General features: G+C 45.8%; 1 protein-coding gene across 4 annotated transcripts; it reads right to left on the bottom strand.

The window, feature by feature from the left end:
• Positions 1 to 604: 604 nt before the first annotated feature.
• LOC105029804 (trafficking protein particle complex subunit 10) lies at positions 605 to 18185 on the bottom strand. 4 transcript variants are annotated; one of them, XM_020040736.3, is made up of 23 exons: positions 17981 to 18185; positions 16366 to 16447; positions 16032 to 16167; positions 14366 to 14565; positions 13972 to 14167; positions 12693 to 12804; positions 12014 to 12261; positions 11706 to 11852; positions 11144 to 11258; positions 10757 to 10833; positions 10481 to 10572; positions 10168 to 10308; positions 9741 to 9853; positions 8802 to 9352; positions 8359 to 8500; positions 8053 to 8217; positions 7416 to 7642; positions 7027 to 7127; positions 5984 to 6110; positions 4105 to 4269; positions 3078 to 3264; positions 1873 to 2064; positions 605 to 1718 (listed from the first exon to the last, which is right to left on the bottom strand). In XM_020040736.3, exons 1-23 carry the CDS (start codon positions 18039 to 18041, stop codon positions 1474 to 1476), a joined length of 3822 nt encoding a protein of 1273 aa, XP_019896295.2. In that variant the 5' UTR covers positions 18042 to 18185; the 3' UTR covers positions 605 to 1473. The 4 variants fall into 4 exon arrangements, with proteins under 4 accessions (XP_019896295.2, XP_010901636.2, XP_034144506.1 ...); XM_010903334.5 differs by having other exon boundaries at positions 8802 to 9325; XM_034288615.1 differs by lacking the exons at positions 16032 to 16167; positions 16366 to 16447; positions 17981 to 18185 and adding an exon at positions 15277 to 15501.
• Positions 18186 to 18418: the final 233 nt, after the last annotated feature.

Genomic DNA, 18418 nt, shown 5'->3' with positions numbered 1-18418 from the left:
TGGCTCCTGGCAACTCACCTAAAAATGTCACTGAAACGCATACAAACAGCAGGATACAAAACAGACTATGATTCAAAATAGTGTAGGAAGTATGGTTCCTCACACGGTTTGTGGTTCTTCAAGGTTTCTTCCAGTTTCTACGGTTACACTTGTTCTTCCTGTACAGATTATTTATATGGTGCCCACATAAAAGACAATAGAAACATCTCCTAAAGAACACGCGAGTTAGGATGTACTACAGTATGGAACTACCAGCTAACTAGCGTGTTTATCAGCTAACTAAGATGTTTACCATCTAAATTGTTGTTTACCATTTAACTAGTCTGTTTACCAGCTAAATAGTGTGGACAAGCAACAATGGTTATCATAATGCCCATGAACAAAGATAAAAACCCACGCATTACACACAACCAAGAACCTCTAAAGGCTCCATCTGAGTGGATGTCCAAACAAATGCATTTTGAGATTTACAAACAGATCCTTCTGCAATTCGGTGGTATCAAATTCAAAATAGGCATGTATTTTTCCAAAAACAATAACATTTCTGAGTTTCAACACTTGATATGTTGTCTTTGTACTATTTAGAAATTTTGGGATGAATAATTTGCACATCATTGCATTCTGTTTTTATTTGCATCTTAAAGATTTTGGGAAACAGGGTTGTAAAAAATGTGTTTCTGGGCTACACTGTATTGACATCTGATACTAACCAGACAATGTAAGAATTATTCATGTAAATTTGAGAAAAAAAGCTTGCTGGAAAATGGGTTTACTGGAACATCTCAACCAAACGAAGGAACTAAACACATTATATTTCCTTTATCTGATAAATACAGTAGCATTTTCCCCCCTATGAGGTAGAAATCTGCTGACTCCTTTCATTGATTTATGTAGCAGAGTAAATGGTATCCACTGGAGGGCGATATAACCCACCATGTCAGAGATGGTTTAGAGGTTTGGTTAGAAATGGTGAAAGGAACGTGTGCATAGCTGAGGTATAAAACAGTTTCCCTCAGTCTACAAGCATACACAGTCAAACACATCAACACACAACTCAGGGCTTTGGATTGAACATCAGAGTTTTAAAGAGTTTTGGGGCGGGGCAAGAACTGCCTCATTATCTCCACAGTTTGGCAACGTGTGCCCTCTTTCTCAGTGATGGATCAATAGAGTGATTCAAACAGTCCGAAGAAGCAGGAAATGCTTGGATAAAGACTGATTGTGGTGGGTGTAGCTCATGTTTCACTTCCAGGCCCAGTACTAGCCCAGCTAGCAGAGCTGAGTACGAAGTCTTTAAAACAGTCTGGGTTTAAAAAAATTGTTTGTAGTCTGGGTTTAAAACAGAGTTCGTAGTCTGGGTATAAAACAACTAAAGCTCCAGACCAGTGGAGCCCCATCTTGGCCTAGGACAAGCCAACCCAGTCCATGCAGATGAGGTGGTGGTAGTAGAAGGGGGCTGACCAACCACCAGGGTCACGTTGCGTTCATCTCCAGGACGTGTTGGTCCACGGAAGGCAGCACCAGGACCTGCCGTCCCTGGCTGTGGTTGAAGACCTGTCCCGGCCTGAACGGCTCCAGGCGGGGCATGTGGAGACCCCCAGACCGCTGCTCCCCAGTGGCGGTGCGACGGACACTCCCCAGACGGGGCACGCTGGCCGCGTCCACTTGGTCATCCAGCAGAACCGGCAGGGGGAGGGCGTTGTTCTCTACACAGCTGTCTGTTGAGGGGATGGTAAAGGGACTTTAACACCACAACGCAGGAAGCGACAACACACGTTCATGTCAACGGAAGACATGCACAGAGCTGAAGTCAGAACCGGCCTGGCGCATATTCAGCCTCGGTGAGACAGAGAAAAAGGAGTGATGAGTTACTTGTAAGAGGCTGGCCGGAGGAGGCACTGTTGGGCAAGTACTGGAACACATTGACGTTGGGGAAGGGTAGGTGCCCGGAGAACAGGGGCATCAACTCAACCTGTACCCGATGGTTGGCATTAGCATCGGCTGGCATGGACACCAGCCCAGAGCTCCGCCCGCACACGGCCCAGCTACCGCTGCTGTCCGTCACTAAGAGACGAAAGATGCACAACACCATTCTTTCCTCACTTGGTCAACGTTTCATTTTTCATTCAGTGAAGTATTGTCCCAAACATTTAACCCTAACATAACCCTAACATAACCCTAACATAACCCTAACCTCAGTTACCTAACGTGCATGTCTACACCTAACCCAACCTCCCAACCTCGACCATCCCTCTAGACCTCTCAAAGGCATAGCCCCAATTCTAGGACCTTGTAATAGGGCTGGGCGAAATCAACAAAAATCTGTATCATGATATGTGGACCCAATTCCCTCTAACAGTACATATTGCAATAACTTTGTGTTAAATAATGTTAACATAACAACAAGGGTTAAATAATGTTAACACAACACAAGGGTTAAGAAAAGGCTGAGTACAATTGTGCCATGTTCCAATGCAGTTTAGACATTCTGCTAACCAAATTAGTGTAATTAACATTAAGATGTAACTTAAGGCATATGTCATTACTGAGGTAATTGGGTCCACTTATCACAATGCTGATTGTTGTTGATATCGCCCAGCCCTACCTTGTAACGTCTCCTCATGTGTACAACCTTTAGACCCTCTCTTCTATGGTCCACATCGCTGGTGTACTAACCCTCTCTCTGCAACGATGCAGTCTTCAAACCCTCCCTTTCTGCTCACACTGGACTCACTGGACTCCACTCCACTAATCAACATCACACCTGCCTCTCATTACCCGACACTATATCACTGTGTTTGTCTTGTTCTTTGTGGGTTATTGTCTTAGTATGTTGTGTGGCGATCTATAATAATGAATGCTCTAGATAATTGGTACATCGTTCTGTGTCTTTTTTTCTCCTGTGGTTCTGCTTCGGTTACACATCACACACCTAAGTCAGAGATTTTGTTCCTGTGAAAAATGGCAAAATTAGGTCTGATTTGTTTGACTATCCTTCCAAGTTGTGGTCCTAACTAGGCCTCGGAAATAAAAATGCAAACACAGGAACTAAACACTCTCTAAACTTGGTCACTTACCTTTATACATTAGCTTGGTGTTGGTGGTAGGAAACTCCTCAGTTTGCCCTTCTTCATCGGCCTTTCCCTCATCATCATCAGGGACAACTAGTCGTGTTATAGACATCTCTAGCCCACAGAGGACACCAGAGCGACAGTGCTGCTCACCAGCTGCAGGCAGGATCTCTGCTCTCATTGTATACAGCGTCTGCACCACAACACATCAGGATCTGATGAGAATTTAAACTAGTTGACAGATACCAGGGACAGTAGCGATTGGAAACCAGGGGCAGTAGCCATCAGATACCAGGTACTGTAACCATCAGATTACAGGGACAGTAGACGTGAGATACCAGGGACAATAGATGTCAGATACCAGGGACAGTAGACATCAGATACCAGGGACAGTAGATATCAGATACCAGGGACAGTAGACATCAGATACCAGGGACAGGGACAGTAGACATCAGATACCAGGGACAGTAGACATCAGATACCAGGGACAGTAGACATCAGATACCAGGGACAGTAGACATCAGATATTAGGGAGAGTAGACATCAGATACTAGGGACAGTAGACATCACATACAAGGGACAGAGACAGTAGATGTGAGATACCAGGGACAATAGGTGTCAGATACCAGGGACAGTAGACATCAGATACCAGGGACAGGGACAGTAGACATGAGATAACAGGGACAATAGATGTCAGATACCAGGGACAGTAGACATCAGATACTAGGGACAGTAGACATCAGATACCAGGGACAGTAGATATCAGATACCAGGGACAGTAGACATCAGATACCAGGGACAGTAGATATCAGATACCAGGGACAGTAGACATCAGATACCAGGGACAGGGACAGTAGACATCAGATACCAGGGACAGTAGACATCAGATACCAGGGACAGTAGACATCAGATACCAGGGACAGTAGACATCAGATACCAGGGACAGGGACAGTAGACATGAGATAACAGGGACAATAGATGTCAGATACCAGGGACAGTAGGCAGTAACTACAATGTACAATAGACTGCTCACCATCACTCTCTCCAGTTGAAACTCATAGTTAAAAGGATGGAAGGCTGGGTCCTTCTCAGAGGCAGGAGCAAAGTTGGCAGAGAACACACATTGTAGACAGGCTGGCTTGTCTTCCTTCCACCCCACATCCCACACACAGTATACACTCTGCTGACTGCACACCAACTACAGGGAGGAAGACAGAGAATAATGTTACATGAAGTAATGAAAGAGACAACATATCCTCTTTCTGCCTGCACACAAACACACACAGAGACAGTAAAAGAGGCAAACTTCAGAGAGGCACAAACTTTAGCGAAGGGTTAACGACGGAGTTGAGGCTAGTTGAGGCTACCATTCTCACATTAGAGGAGCCCAACACTGGTTTGGAGAAGAAATTTAGACTGAGAAATATGTCAATTCTCTGTGCCATTAAAGAGTTCCAGCATGGACTGAACCAGTGAACATATCAATGCTGAAGCAGTTTATTTCAGTATCAATGCTGCAGCAGTTCATTTCAGTATCACTGCTGAAGGAGTTCATATTAATATCAATGCTGAAGCAATTCATTTCAGTATCAATGCTGAACGAGTTCATATCAATATCAATGCTGAAGCAGTTCATTTCAGTATCAATGCTGAAGCAGTTCATTTCAGTATCAATGTTGAAGCAGTTCATATCAGTATTAATGCTGAAGCAGTTCATATCAGTATCAATGCTGAACAAGTTAATATCAGTATCAATGCTGAAGCAGTTCATATCAGTATCAATGCTGAAGCAGTTCCTTTCAGTATGAATGTTGAACAAGTTCATTTCAGTATCAATGCTGAAGCAGTTCATATCAGTATCAATGCTGAACGAGTTCATATCAGTATCAATGCTGAAGCAGTTAATTTCAGTATCAATGCTGAACGAGTTCATATCAGTACCAATGCTGAAGCAGTTCATATCAGTAAAATTAATTGGATGACCTCTGGATGACCCGGTTGCAGTCGATCATGTTATCTACCAAAACATTTCTGATGGATTCAATTCCTGAAAAATAGAACCATCTCTGTAGGATAACCTGACCCTCTAAACTAATTTTGTCCTCTATGCCATTTCACCAGCTGGACCCCTACCCCTGACCATTAATTCCTCTAGACTCTCTGTCTGCAAGTTAGTGTCATTGACCATTAGCAAGTGTCTTTCACCTCTTCAGGAGATCACAAATTGGCAGCACATTTTTCAGATGATCTACATGCAGTCATTTTATTTAACTACTAAATGATTCCTGTATTGTTAAAAACCAGAGATACTTTGAACCCCCTGAGTCTGATCATGTGGGCTTTAGGAAATCAATTTTAACATATTTACCTACACTGTCAAATTTGGCTGGTAGAATCTTCTTTTATATACTTTCAAAATATTCCCTGATGTTTTCACAGACATTTCAATAGCATTCTGATGAATTTCAATCACCACAACACACAGGTCATATTTTTCAGGTTAGAATTTAGTTCAACTGAGTTAATAAAAAAAAAAATCTTGGGTCTTATGTATGTCAAATTCAAAGGCTCCATACTTCACTAATCCAAGGGAAAGCTTGTTCTGGAGCCCACTCCCTTATAGAAATGCACATTCATTGGACTTTTAAAATCAAACCAGCATCATTAAAATCATCAAAAACGGATTAAAATACCAGGTGTTATCAGCAGCTCTCACTCAAAAGGCACATTACCATAATTCTGTGTAATTTAGACCTTATTGTGCGGAAATAACCACAAGAATAACCACTAGATTAACTTGACTGGAGTAGGCTTTTAAATCTGTGATAGAAAAACAACAACTGGCACATTGCGTATAGTTAACATGCCACATCGCATGGCTCCTCTAATGGTCCTGCATATTATTTGGTTACCTGTTGTGTTTTGGCGTTGAGGGACTGCAGCTTCAGAGAGGGTCCCTGTTGTGTTTCTGTAAGCCTCAGGTCCGTTAACCGAAAGTTCACCCCTGACACATTCTGGAGACAAACCTGAATGTACTTCCTGCGGATCAGGTCAAAGGTTGAGATATCAGCCTGACAATATCAACCTGGTGCTTGGCAAAGTGGGCAGAGTTATTTCCCACCTCCAGATGTGGTATCTCAGTCCATATTTTAATGATGCTTCAGCATAATGTCAGTCTTTTCTATCTCAGTCCCAGTTATTTACGTTCCATTCGTTAACGTGACGGGGGACAAGGGGGTCAGTCTGTGTTACATGCTGAGGTGTCCTTGGTATCCAAGGAATATTCTCCACTATTTTCTGGCGTCCTGGTAGAACCTTTTGGAGGACCTGAGCCCTTAAATCCCGCCCTCAGGGCGACCTGGTATGACGCCTGATAGAAATCCCTGTCTTCCTGGTTGTGCTGCAGATCTGGATTCTGTTTAAAGACCCCTGGTCACAGCCCATCTGTATTTACTGACTCGCTGGTCAATCGGAACATGCGAGAATATCCATGCATCCCAAAAGGTCATGTGCTCTTATCATTTTTGCCCAGCACAGACAGCAGAGGTCTGACCATCACTAAGTCTGACTATGACCCTGTTAGGGAGTCCGCCACGGGGCATCAACTCTGTTGCTTGGACTGTGGGCTGTAAAAAGCACTTTGTAACAACCGCTGATGTAAGGGCTTTATAAAACACATTTCCATGACTGGCTGAAAGCGGGCAGGCCTTCACTAGATTAACAAGGCCATGCCAAGGCACACTTGTGCTCCCTCTAGCTGGAATTATCTAAGAAATGTTTTAATATTTTAAAATGTTTTATTAAAACTAAATCTAAAATCTAGGATGCATTGTTATATAGGGGAGTGAAACCTCATAATGTATGTATATTTAAGAATTGTGGTAAATGTGTTTTTATATTTGGATGTGGAAACTGATATTTTAAGTACTAGGGGACGTCTTTGGCCAAGGCTTACCTCTTACCGGCAGACAGAAGTTGGTGTCTGGCCTTAAAGGGGATGTGGAAGGTCAGGAATATAGGAGTGGTGTAGATGGACCAGGGACAGTCCACGGACATCTGTGATCATAGGACAGAGACAATGACAAGTTACTTTCCTCCCTTCAAAACAAAGTATTGAATAAAGAAAATCTATCTTCGACTTGTCAACGTAGTCGTAATGCTTCTATACAAATACAAATGTCATAAGATTAAATGAGCTGTGTACCCATAGAAATATAATCTACAGAATGGGCATCTGCCCTTCAAAGTCTATGATGTTGTAGTGGTTGGACTGGCAGCCGTCGAATGTGTACCTACAGTATCGGAGCAAAGCCTAAAGTAAAAACTAGATTCTACTTCTACTGCCCTCTGGGTGATAATGGCCATGGGTTCATTGGGATGGCTGGAGCGCCGAAGTCGGTGGCGGGCCCCTTCGTTGAGGCCGAGGTCCTCAGGCGGGTCACAGCCAAGCGGGATGACACACAGCATCTCCAGCTGGAACTCCAGGACGTGGTGCGAAGGCGTGGGAGGCAAAGAGATCCTGGTCACCTTCTCAGAAGAATGGATGGACAGAAGACACTGCCCCACAAGTTCTGTAGAGGAGAGTAGAAGAGAGGTTTGGGAGAGAGAAAGAATGAGTGCAGTCGACTCGAAGAAGCTAATAAATATGGCTAGGACCAGGAGGCCAACTGCCACAGTTTCCTGTATAATATGGATCCTGGAGTATTTAGAAGTTGGATCTAAGTTATAAAGCACGTTTGAAATGATTTCAAACAGTGGCAGAAACCAATTCTGGATCTACCTGCAATAGGGGGTCCAAGATTCAAAACTAGAAAACCAGGTGTTGTGACGCTGACCTTTTTTCGCTCACTGCAAACAAGCTACCATGTCAACTTCATGTAGACTCTACATCTCACAAACGGAGCCCTTGAAACCTATGCGTCGTTAATATTCCACAAAACCAAATCAGGGCATCACACACATCAGACGTCTCTGCTCCAACCTTCAGTACTGTCGAGGATGGCAGCAGAAAAGCAGGAGGACGGGGCGGTGAGGATGGGCATGGTGTCGATGTTAGACAGTTGCAGGGCGTCTCCTTTCTTTACAGTGTAGTGGCCTGTCTCCAGCCTGACCTTTGCCCTCTGTGGGAGGCCTGCAAGCAGCGTGTCTGGAACGGAGAGGCAGAGGGGGACAACATCATCGCCCTTTCCTTTCAAACATTGCATTTCATCATGTTTAATACATGACGGTCACCACCAAGAACAGCATAAAGCACACAAGGATACACACTATCTTCCCGGGGACAGACCTGTTAGGGGCTCCACGCTGAGCAGAGGATCCTGGGAGTAGACGTCATACTGGACCAGAGGGGAGATGTGAGGCAGGACCAACTGGATGTGACCCACAGTGGCACACAGCTGACACAACTTGTAGGTTCCCGGCTCCTGACTCTGTACCAGGTGGACGGCGAGGAGAGAGAAGGAGAGAGAGAGAGGGAGAGAAGGAGGGAAAGAGAGGGAGAGAAACAGTTTATGGACTATCTCTTAACTGACACTTTAACCACCGTTACAGGTCTGAACACAAGGAGAGAACAATCGGAGCATCATAGCATGATATTTAGCACTGTAGTTTAATATAAAGCATTAAAGTCAATATGTAGCATCATAGCATGATATTTAGCACTGTAGTTTAATATAAAGCATTAAAGTCAATATGTAGCATTGTAGTATAATACATAGCATTATGTCTCACTGGAGCGCTGAAGGCAATGCTGTTGTTTCCCGGCAACAGAGTGACATCCCGGGTCTTCAGCATCTGCACTCCGTTGTCCACAGCGACGTGAACTGGGCTGACGCGGCTGGGCATGTCTGTCGACGGGCCACTGTCATTGTGGCGCATGACGAGGTGCGTGTTGTTACACACCACGCCGGCCGAGCTGAGTATCCGGGGGTCCGAAGGGCTGTGGTCCTGGACCTCTACCAGCGAGGGACCAGCCACAGCCCAGGAGGGGGGAATCACTGACGAGTTACCCAGGGGGAAGAGCACTGTCCCTGGCCGACTCTGAGTCTCCCTGGCCTTCCCGTCGGTGCCTCCCTGCTTCAGGCTGAAGTGGACGCTGACAGCCAGCTGCTCCAGGTGCACGGCCACAGGCATCAGGCTGCGCAGATGCAACTCCACCTGCAGGGCGGCGCCAGAGTGCACTACGGCTGTTGACGGGCGGAACTGCACCTGCATGAGCTGGGCAAATGCGTTCATACTGATCGCCACCTTCTGGACTGTAGAGGGATAACAGGCAGAGGGAGCTGAAGAGCAATGATTAAATTAAAAGTATGGGAGTTATGGCAAAGACATAAATGTGTAAACTGACTGAGGGGGGAGAGAAAGGAAAGCTCCCTCTCTAAGTTACAGTGGATTTCCACAAAAAGGTACGAAACACAAATAAAGAATGTGGGTCACTGTTTTATACCTCCAGCGTCACTACTGATAATGTTTCAGTGGAAGGATCCAGTGCTTAACTTAATAAAGAACCATTGGCAGTTATTTGGGCTGCTTGTATTTAGATGTTGAAACTCTAAATAAACTTTAAACCAATAACAGGTGCCTGAACTCAGGCAGTGGAACAGTTTGGGCCAGAACTGAGTTCCGGTAATATCCATCCTCACTCAAGCAGTAAATATGTATTATGTTTACCCTTGATGTCAGTTGATCGATTGGCAAAGATCAGAATTTCCTGACAGAAGTGCTTCCTTTCCTCTATGGTGAGATTGGCATCACTTGCCAACAAGACACTTGTCTGCAGGTAGCTAAGTGCGTTGGTTGTCAAGGACCCCAGCAGCCATAGGTCAATAAGCACAATGAGCTAAAGTGAGTTACACTCTTCACTACTTCACAGAAAATGTTTAATCAAATATCCATTCATTCACAGTAGTCACATAATAAACATTATATAATATTGGCATCTATGGCACTACACTCAGACATAACATTACAAGTTAAAAAACAAGTGGTTTTGATGGCAGAACTAATTGGCACATACTGGACATGGGATAAGCAACGCCACTTTCACAACCAGCCGAAACCCATCTTTAAATACAGTGGAGAAGCCAGTGAAGGATACTCCTCTGTCCTGCCCATCCGTTTCTGACACTCAGCCATCTGCTTCCTGGTGTGAGTAACAAGCAGACTCCACCCCTCTGACAGGTAAGACCTCAGAGCATCCTGCAAGAAGACCTCCGCCCGTCCAGGGTCGCCCTTTCTCCTGATCACACACACAGACAGACACACACACTGAGGTCTCATCACGTACTGAAAAATAGAAGGGATGAATTGAGACACACCGTTTTGTCTCTACCCGGGTAGTTAAAAACCAGCTAAGAAGTAATAATAATTAGTCAATAATTATTGTCATGTTATCCACCATGCTCGCTTACAGGTAGAACTCTGCAAGGCTCTTCCCAACCAGCCAGGCCGACCTCATCCTGCCAATGGCCCTGTACATCTCTTCCGCAGCATGGCACAGCTCCTGAAGGACAGACGGGAGAACGGAAAGACAGAGGGGAGTCAGGTGGATGGAGGGGTCCAAGGGAGGAGAAGCAGGGGAGCAGACAGGAGATGCGACACTGGAATACATTTCCGTCGCGTCGTCTATAGAAGCGAGCTGACAGACTGTCACCACGTAAAAACCCAGGTTTCATAGCTAAACTTACAAGATAGTGTCTCTCAAACGCCTCCACAGAAGACAGGGCCTGCTTCAGTTTTTTATATGGGCTCTGCAAGCTGTGGACTAAAAGTGAGGACAGAGTGAGGGACAGGGAACAGAGGGAAGGAGTTATGATTTATCACACTGAAGATGTGATCTGCCCATTGTTGTATCACTTGGCTTAGGACACTATAACACCCAATCTGCTTCGCATCTGGTTTCAAGCTAATCTTAACCCATTCGTGTCTTTAGCATCTTCATGTAGGTCATTGGGCAGACAGCCTTTTTTCGAGTGCCAATTATTGTTGAACTAAAAATGTGCTCCACGATTTTATATCGTAAGAGCCACCCACATACATACATCACTCCCCTCTCAGCTCCGCACTTTACTCACCAGTCTCAGGCTTCTCATCGCCCAGTCCAGCCAGCAGGTCCACGGTTCTGTTCAGCTCTTCAGACTGTGGCCCATTTTCTGACACCAGACCACACAAATAGCCCAGGGACTTCAGCTGGGGCAGTTAGGGAGGGAAGGAGGGAATGTTACCTTCAAAATCAATAATATCTATTTGGTAAATCACTTTTTTACATCAACTCTATTTCAGTACCTGGTCAGTATTATAGACCCAGGGTCTCTAGTTCAGTATCTGGTCAGTATTATAGACCCAGGGTCTCTAGTTCAGTACCTGGTCAGTATTATAGACCCAGGGTCTCTAGTTCAATACCTGGTCAGTATTATAGACCCAGGGTCTCTAGTTCAGTACCTGGTCAGTATTATAGACCCAGGGTCTCTAGTTCCGTACCTGGTCAGTATTACAGACCCAGGGTCTCTAGTTCAGTACCTGGTCAGTATTATAGACCCAGGGTCTCTAGTTCAGTACCTAGTCAGTATTATAGACCCAGGGTCTCTAGTTCAGTACCTGGTCAGTATTATAGACCCATGGTCTTTAGTTCAGTACCTTGTCCGTAGCATAGGCCCACAGCCCTACAGTGTGGGACCTGTTTGCCTCTAGCTGGGCCAGGTCACAGCAGCCTTCTATACGGTGCAGAACCTCCAGGCAGCTCATGAACACCCAGCAGTCTAGTGCTCCCTCCACAACAGGCACCTACACAACAGGAACAAAACCACAAGTTCACCCTGAACCTGTAATGAGCCACAGAAAACAGTTGAGAGCAACAAGCAGTGATAAAATCCCACCCCCACCCAGTAAACATCTGTGTGTGACTGTGTGTGCGTGTGTCTGTATGACTGCGTGTATGTGTGTACCTCCAGGAGGCATAGCTCCTGAACACAGCTGTGCATCAGTTCCAGGGCGCGCTGGGTGACCTCCCAGGGCCTCCCGAGGAATATGAGCAGGGTACACTGGCGACAGAACAGGTAGCTGCGGAGCTCCAGGAGGCTGGCCTCGCCGCGCCGGATCGCGGCCCTGCTCTCCATGTCTATGGGCCGCCGCAAGAGCAGCCCGGTCCAGCTGTTCACCGGGGAGCAGAAGGGACCCAGCCAGTTGGCCCCATCTACACAGAGACACACGGGGGCCGTGTGAGCGGAAAAACGTAGCTAGTTTGTGATTTAAATGGAGAGTTAAATGTGCAGCTGGCTCATCAACTGATCCCCCCTCCCCTTTAAAGACCCCTCCTCATCCCCTCCCCTTTAAAGACCCATGGCCCTCCCCTTTAAAGACCCCTCCCCCTCCTCGTTTAAAGACCCCCTACCCACCACCTCCCCATTTAATGACCCCTCCCCTTTAAAGAATCCTACCCACCAACTCCCCATTTAATGACCCCTCCCCTTTAAAGAATCCTACCCACCCACTCCCTGTTTACAGACCCCTCACCACTCACTCCCTGTTTAAAGACCCCTACCCACCCCCTCCCCATTTAAAGGATTGGTTGAAACATCGATACTAGATCGATATTAGAGGTAAGTGAAGAGGGAGGGTTTGTACCTCCAGCTCCGTAGTTGAGGACATACTGGGTAAAGAGAGCATCAAGCTCGTCATACTGGACCAGGGCGTCTTCAAACTGCTGCAGCATCTCAAACACAAATGCCAGCTCCTCCTGCATACAAAACACACATAGATCTGAGGGGTGTTTGAGAATTCAAACTTTGGTCAGAATTCATCTTGGATAACGTGTCATACAAAAGTGGCTCACTTTTCAGACCAGATACATTTCCATGGCAATTAATTTTTCAGAACTACTCTGCTTTAGGGCAGGTTTAATTGTTTTACTCAGTGTGTACATGCAGTGCCAAACATATTCAGACCACCGATGAATTCTCTCATATTATGGAATTACAAATGGTACATTGACATTTCTTTGTGTTTGATATTTCACTTGAACACCCTGAAACTCAAATTATTGTAAGGTGACACACCTATTTGGTAGAACCACCTTTCACTGCAAACAGTTTTGAGCCATTTGGGGTAACTATGTGCACGGTGTTGCAGTGAATTTGACCTATTTTTCTTGGCAGATGGGACCTAGGATAACCTAGTTAAAGAAAGTCAGTAGACCATTATTTGCGAACAGCCTCTCAAGCCTGGGCTGTTTGCAATGCTACCATCTAGCAGATATACAGACACATACAGCAGCATCGCCCCCCAGGCTGTCAGCATCTAGACCCAGGCTTTAACTGCCTGTGTTCCCTGCACCTTGATTTGCTCCTTAAGGGTCCTTTTACGCACATATATACACACACACACACACATGCAGAGTACACGCCCTTTAGCCATCTAGTTCCCTTTCTAGTTGACATGTCCTCGTCCGTTTTGGTAACGGATGAGGACATGCATGTGTCATCCGTCTTTTTTACACGGGTCACTCACTCCGATTATTTCGCACCTCACTTGCTCCAACACATCGTTCATCCATTTGAGCCGACAGCTCCACCCAGAAGAAGCAGGGCCAGACCTACCTGTACCATGAAGTAGTCACAGAAAGAAGCAGGGCCAGACCTACCTGTACCATGAAGTAGTCACAGAAAGAAGCAGGGCCAGACCTACCTGTACCATGAAGTATTCACAGAAAGAAGCAGGGCCAGACCTGCCTGTACCATGAAGTAGTCACAGAAAGAAGCAGGCCCAGACCTACCTGTACCATGAAGTAGTCACAGAAAGAAGCAGGGCCAGACCTACCTGTACCATGAAGTAGTCATAGAAAGAAGCAGGCCCAGACCTACCTGTACCATGAAGTAGTCACAGAAAGAAGCAGGGCCAGACCTACCTGTACCATGAAGTATTCACAGAAGCTCCAGCCGGGTAGATTACGTTTCTCGCGGAGTTTGCGCATGTCGTCCTCGAAGCGTCCCAGGTTCTGAGTGAACGACTTGAGGAGTAAAGTCCTCAGTTTCAGCAGTAAGGCACCCCATGACTCCCGAGACCTGGAAGAGTCCTTCAGAGGATCCAACAGTACCACACACCTAGGAGAGAGAGAGAGACAGAGAGAGAGAGGCAGAGAGAAACAGAGAGAGAGAGACAGAGAGAGACAGAGAGAGACAGAGAGACAGAGAGAGACAAAGAGGCTGATATTTATCAAATTTTTTACTTGATCTAATGCCTTTGTGTGCCAATGTGTTTTTCATTTCCAGGCCTGTGTTCGATTGTGTCGAGTGTCTCACCGGTCATTCTGTTTGTTACAGAAGTCGTTGCGGATCCTGTCCACTAATGTTGAGCGAGGCAGGATGTTGGTCTTGCTCTTCTTCTTGGCGTTGCTCGTCTCCGCAACAATGATGACCCAGTCAGCCGACCCATGGAGACGAAGGGTGCCGTGCCATCTCATGATGTCATCTCTGACGTGTGCCTTGTACACCCCTGTGTCCTGGAGGAGACATCCGCAGTCCATTATTACTTCATAGTGTAGAGCAGTAAATATCACAAGTTACAGCTTACTGGGTGGTCCATTCTCAAACTGTAATAATTACACATTTTCTTTGTGTTCATGGTTTAGACATAATGGGTTTACCAGCAGCAAGGCATCCTGCTTCCCACTCCCATGCTAGTCTCTTGAGCTATAAGCAGTGTCGGTCCTAGTCGCTCACAAGTCCTTCAGATGGGAGATTAAACAGATTTCCTGTCTCTCTGGTCATTAAAAGTCCCACGGCATCCAAGTGTCCTGGCCTCATAGCATTAAGGCCAGCTAATCATCGTTAGCCTTCAATTTGCTGAGAATTCCCCTCTCCTCTCACATACCCGGAAACATTGTAAATCACTCTAGTTTCCAACATTTGCGTAATCACTAATGTATCTAAGCGAGTCTCGATGAGGCCAAACATTTTCTCACCCGTTCGCACTATTCAAACATATTTTGGCCCACTCTGCCTTAGGACTTGTATGGGAACAGACCTGACCATTCCCAAAGGGGAAAGTATGTCATTCTATCCCTGAGCAGGACAGTAAACCCTCATTGCTACTCCTAGGCCAGTAAAATCCCACCCAGGTCATTCCTGTACATTAGAATTGGTTCTTAATCAACTTGCCAAGTTAAAAAAAACGGTATAATAATAAAACAATTCAATAAAAAACGGTTCACCATCTTGGCCAATGGTTCAAGGAGCAGAAGGTTCTGTTTTCTCTTTCTCAAACCCTGTTGACTGGCAATTTATGCTGGTGGGCTCCTGCAATGTCTGACATGCCCGATCACCGGGTTTCATCCTCCTTTTTCTTAGCAAATTTATTTTGCAACATCCTCTTCTGTATTAGTTATCTGTTATCCAATGCCTCCTATGTTGCTCACAAGTTGCTGACTGTACCTCTTTAAGGAAGATCCTCCTTGGCAAAGTACATCAGCCTCAGCACTTCCGTTTCCTCACTAAGCACTATTCTGCTGAGCTCCTCCTCCCGGACAAACTGAAAGGCCAGGCAGTTTACCCTCACAGGGAATACACGATACACATCCTGAGACTAAACACAAACTGTCAAGCGTTCATCTGCTGCTTGTTTATACAAGGAATGTACTGTTCATTCAGTCTGGATCAAAGAATCTAGTTACATCTAAGAATCTGAAATCAAAGAATCTAAGAGTCAAACCTCTAAGAATCTAATAATCGAGTTACAATCTAGTTGCAGTACCTGATTAGTTACATACATAGTTACATACATAGTTACATACATAACTTGCATCCGTGTGACATTTGGAACGGTGTCTGTGCCCGTCTGTCTGTGCCCGTCTGTCTGTGCCTGTCAGTTTGTCAGTTTGTTGCAGCCTGTCTGTGCCTGAATGTCAGTCTGTCAGTCTCTCTGTGGCTGCCCGTGCTATACACAGTAGACCGGTATGGCGCCACTCACACAACAGTCCGTCCAGTATATATGGAGGAAAGGGAAGGTGAGGAGAGCTTTGTTTCCCTCTTTGGGTAGGAACTCCTCTTTGAACTGGATAAAGTTGGCCTCTAGGTGGATTGTCTTCGGTGCCCGACCGTATGACCTAAAGATAAAAACAAGTATGATGGGTGACCCTGTTCCTGGAGTGTTTATATTTTAGTTCCGCTTCCACACAGGTCCTGTGTAGCTCCCTTGGTAAGAGCAGGACGCTTGCATCACCGTGTTTCTGAATTATTTCCCCGTGGGGGGCGGGCACGAGTACGGAAATAGAGGCATCCCGTAACAAAACCACGGCACGTACCTCCTCCACTCCACTGGTTCCCTGGGAAGTTGCTGGGCCAGCGGGGTGTAAAGAGAGCTGAACAAAGCCTGGTCCCCAGCACCTGCCGGGGGGCAGAAGAGTGGCAGCGAGTGAACAAAGGTCCAAGAGAGAAGTCGAGGGAACGGTCAAAGAAGGAGAAATGAGTGGGGGGGGGGGGGGGGGGGGTACGGTGGCGGGGGGTAGGAGAGAGAGAGGGTAGAGGGAGAGGAAGGAGTAACAGTGAGACAAACAGCACATTCCCTGATACCCAATAAGTGCCTGTCAACACTGTATGACATGTCCATTGCAAATAGCCAGCTAAACCTCAGGCAGGGAATCGAATGCCCAGTGACCTAAAGCAGCTCCAGACTCACTAAGCTCAACTGGCTATCACTCTCTCTTCTAGTGTCCCCAGGCACATCCATGCTGCTTAAAAAAAGCACAGACATGGCAGGAGTCGGGCCCAGCCCATCCCCCACCGAAGCACCAAAAGCTAAACACTCCCTGTGTGGTGAAGGGCGAAGAGCAACACCTGTTCACATGTTCTACTGTGGAAAATATTTAGTATCTTAGTAGCAGCATTCTGTTGTAGTAGTGTAAACTGTCTACAGCAAAGCCAAGCCCGATAATATTTATGGGTCATGGAACAAAAAAAAAGGTTTGACATCATGAAGCTCTGATCAGGTTATGACACTGTTATACACAAGCAAACAGTGAAATGTCTTTCTTTATTGCTGCTGTATTATACCGCTGTCACGTGAAAACAGTCACTGGACTTCTAAACTTGTCTGAACGTGTGCAAAAACACATCACCAGTACAGACATACATAAAATACACCTTGTACATATTTAATCCAGTTTAAAACACGTAAGCGATCAATGGCTGGGCAGCATCATAAAGCCGACACTTTGACCTTGTGAACAGCGCTTTTAAGGGGCCAAAGCTTTATAGTTCTACTATTAAATACTGGTATCACTGCCTCTAAGAGCAACTGCAGCCCTTGCATAACAGGATGTGTAAAGTCCATATGGAATGGATACTGGTCTTGTGATTTGTTTTATAGATCACACCCACACCCAAGGCCGGACTGGTCCCCCAGAGGGAACTGCTTCTCATAGAGACACTGTTGGTCTGTCTCTGATAGGTACAGGACAGAGGTGATTCATTCTTCAAATGCAATGTCACATGAGTTGACATTTATTCAACCTTCAAATAGACTATCATAACCCCACTGTCCACTAGCCAGCTAGTGTGATCCACGTGCGCGACCACACGCACCCACAGAGACCCACATGAAAATGAAACTGTAACAACGCACAACGAATGTTGGAGCATAAACGACATCACATGTGACACTTAGCTGACATTAGTGACAATAATTAGTCATCATAAAATGATATGGCAATAAACATGGTTAAAACACTGTAAAAACATATTTCGGCCACGGTCGCTGTCCAGATAGAACTGGTGCTGACGTGTGGACAACCAGTGCATTCGTTGATATGTAACGGCAACTGCCTTGCCGGGGTGAAAGTGTCAGACCCACTGACCTCTCTCCAAATAGCTGTCGGGCTGAATAAAACGACTGCATGGCCACACTAGCAAAACACTCACATGTCACAATTGGCTTGTTCTCCATTGTGTAAATAATCGGCTTTTCCTCTTGAGGCTCCATGGATTCCGACAGTCAGTGGAAAGCCCACATTTGTTGAAGTCTGGGCTGTCATTTGCGCTTATGCAGTCAGGTAGTCCGTCGTGGTGTCTCCATGGGGCTGAGTGCTGTCAGCACCTTACTCCACTACGTACGTTAGGCTGAGCGCAATTTAAAGGGAAAGTTACGCACAGAATGTCGCATCATACGGTGTCCAGGTTGTGCTTTCAAGACAACTGGGTCTAAATGAACTGGTCAGAACCGATAAATCGGAAGACATCGAATTTAGCTTCGACTGTAAATGCGTAATTGTCTCTTTATAATCATTATGGTATATACTTAATATGTAGCCTATGGAATGTCAATAACGTAATACCGTAAATACTCCGTGCACTTGAGTC

This window comes from Esox lucius, chromosome 20, assembly GCF_011004845.1.
Source record: "Esox lucius isolate fEsoLuc1 chromosome 20, fEsoLuc1.pri, whole genome shotgun sequence".
NCBI lineage: Eukaryota > Metazoa > Chordata > Actinopteri > Esociformes > Esocidae > Esox > Esox lucius.
The sequence above is the reverse complement of the archived record's forward strand: the minus strand, read 5'-3'. Positions and strand labels throughout refer to the sequence as shown.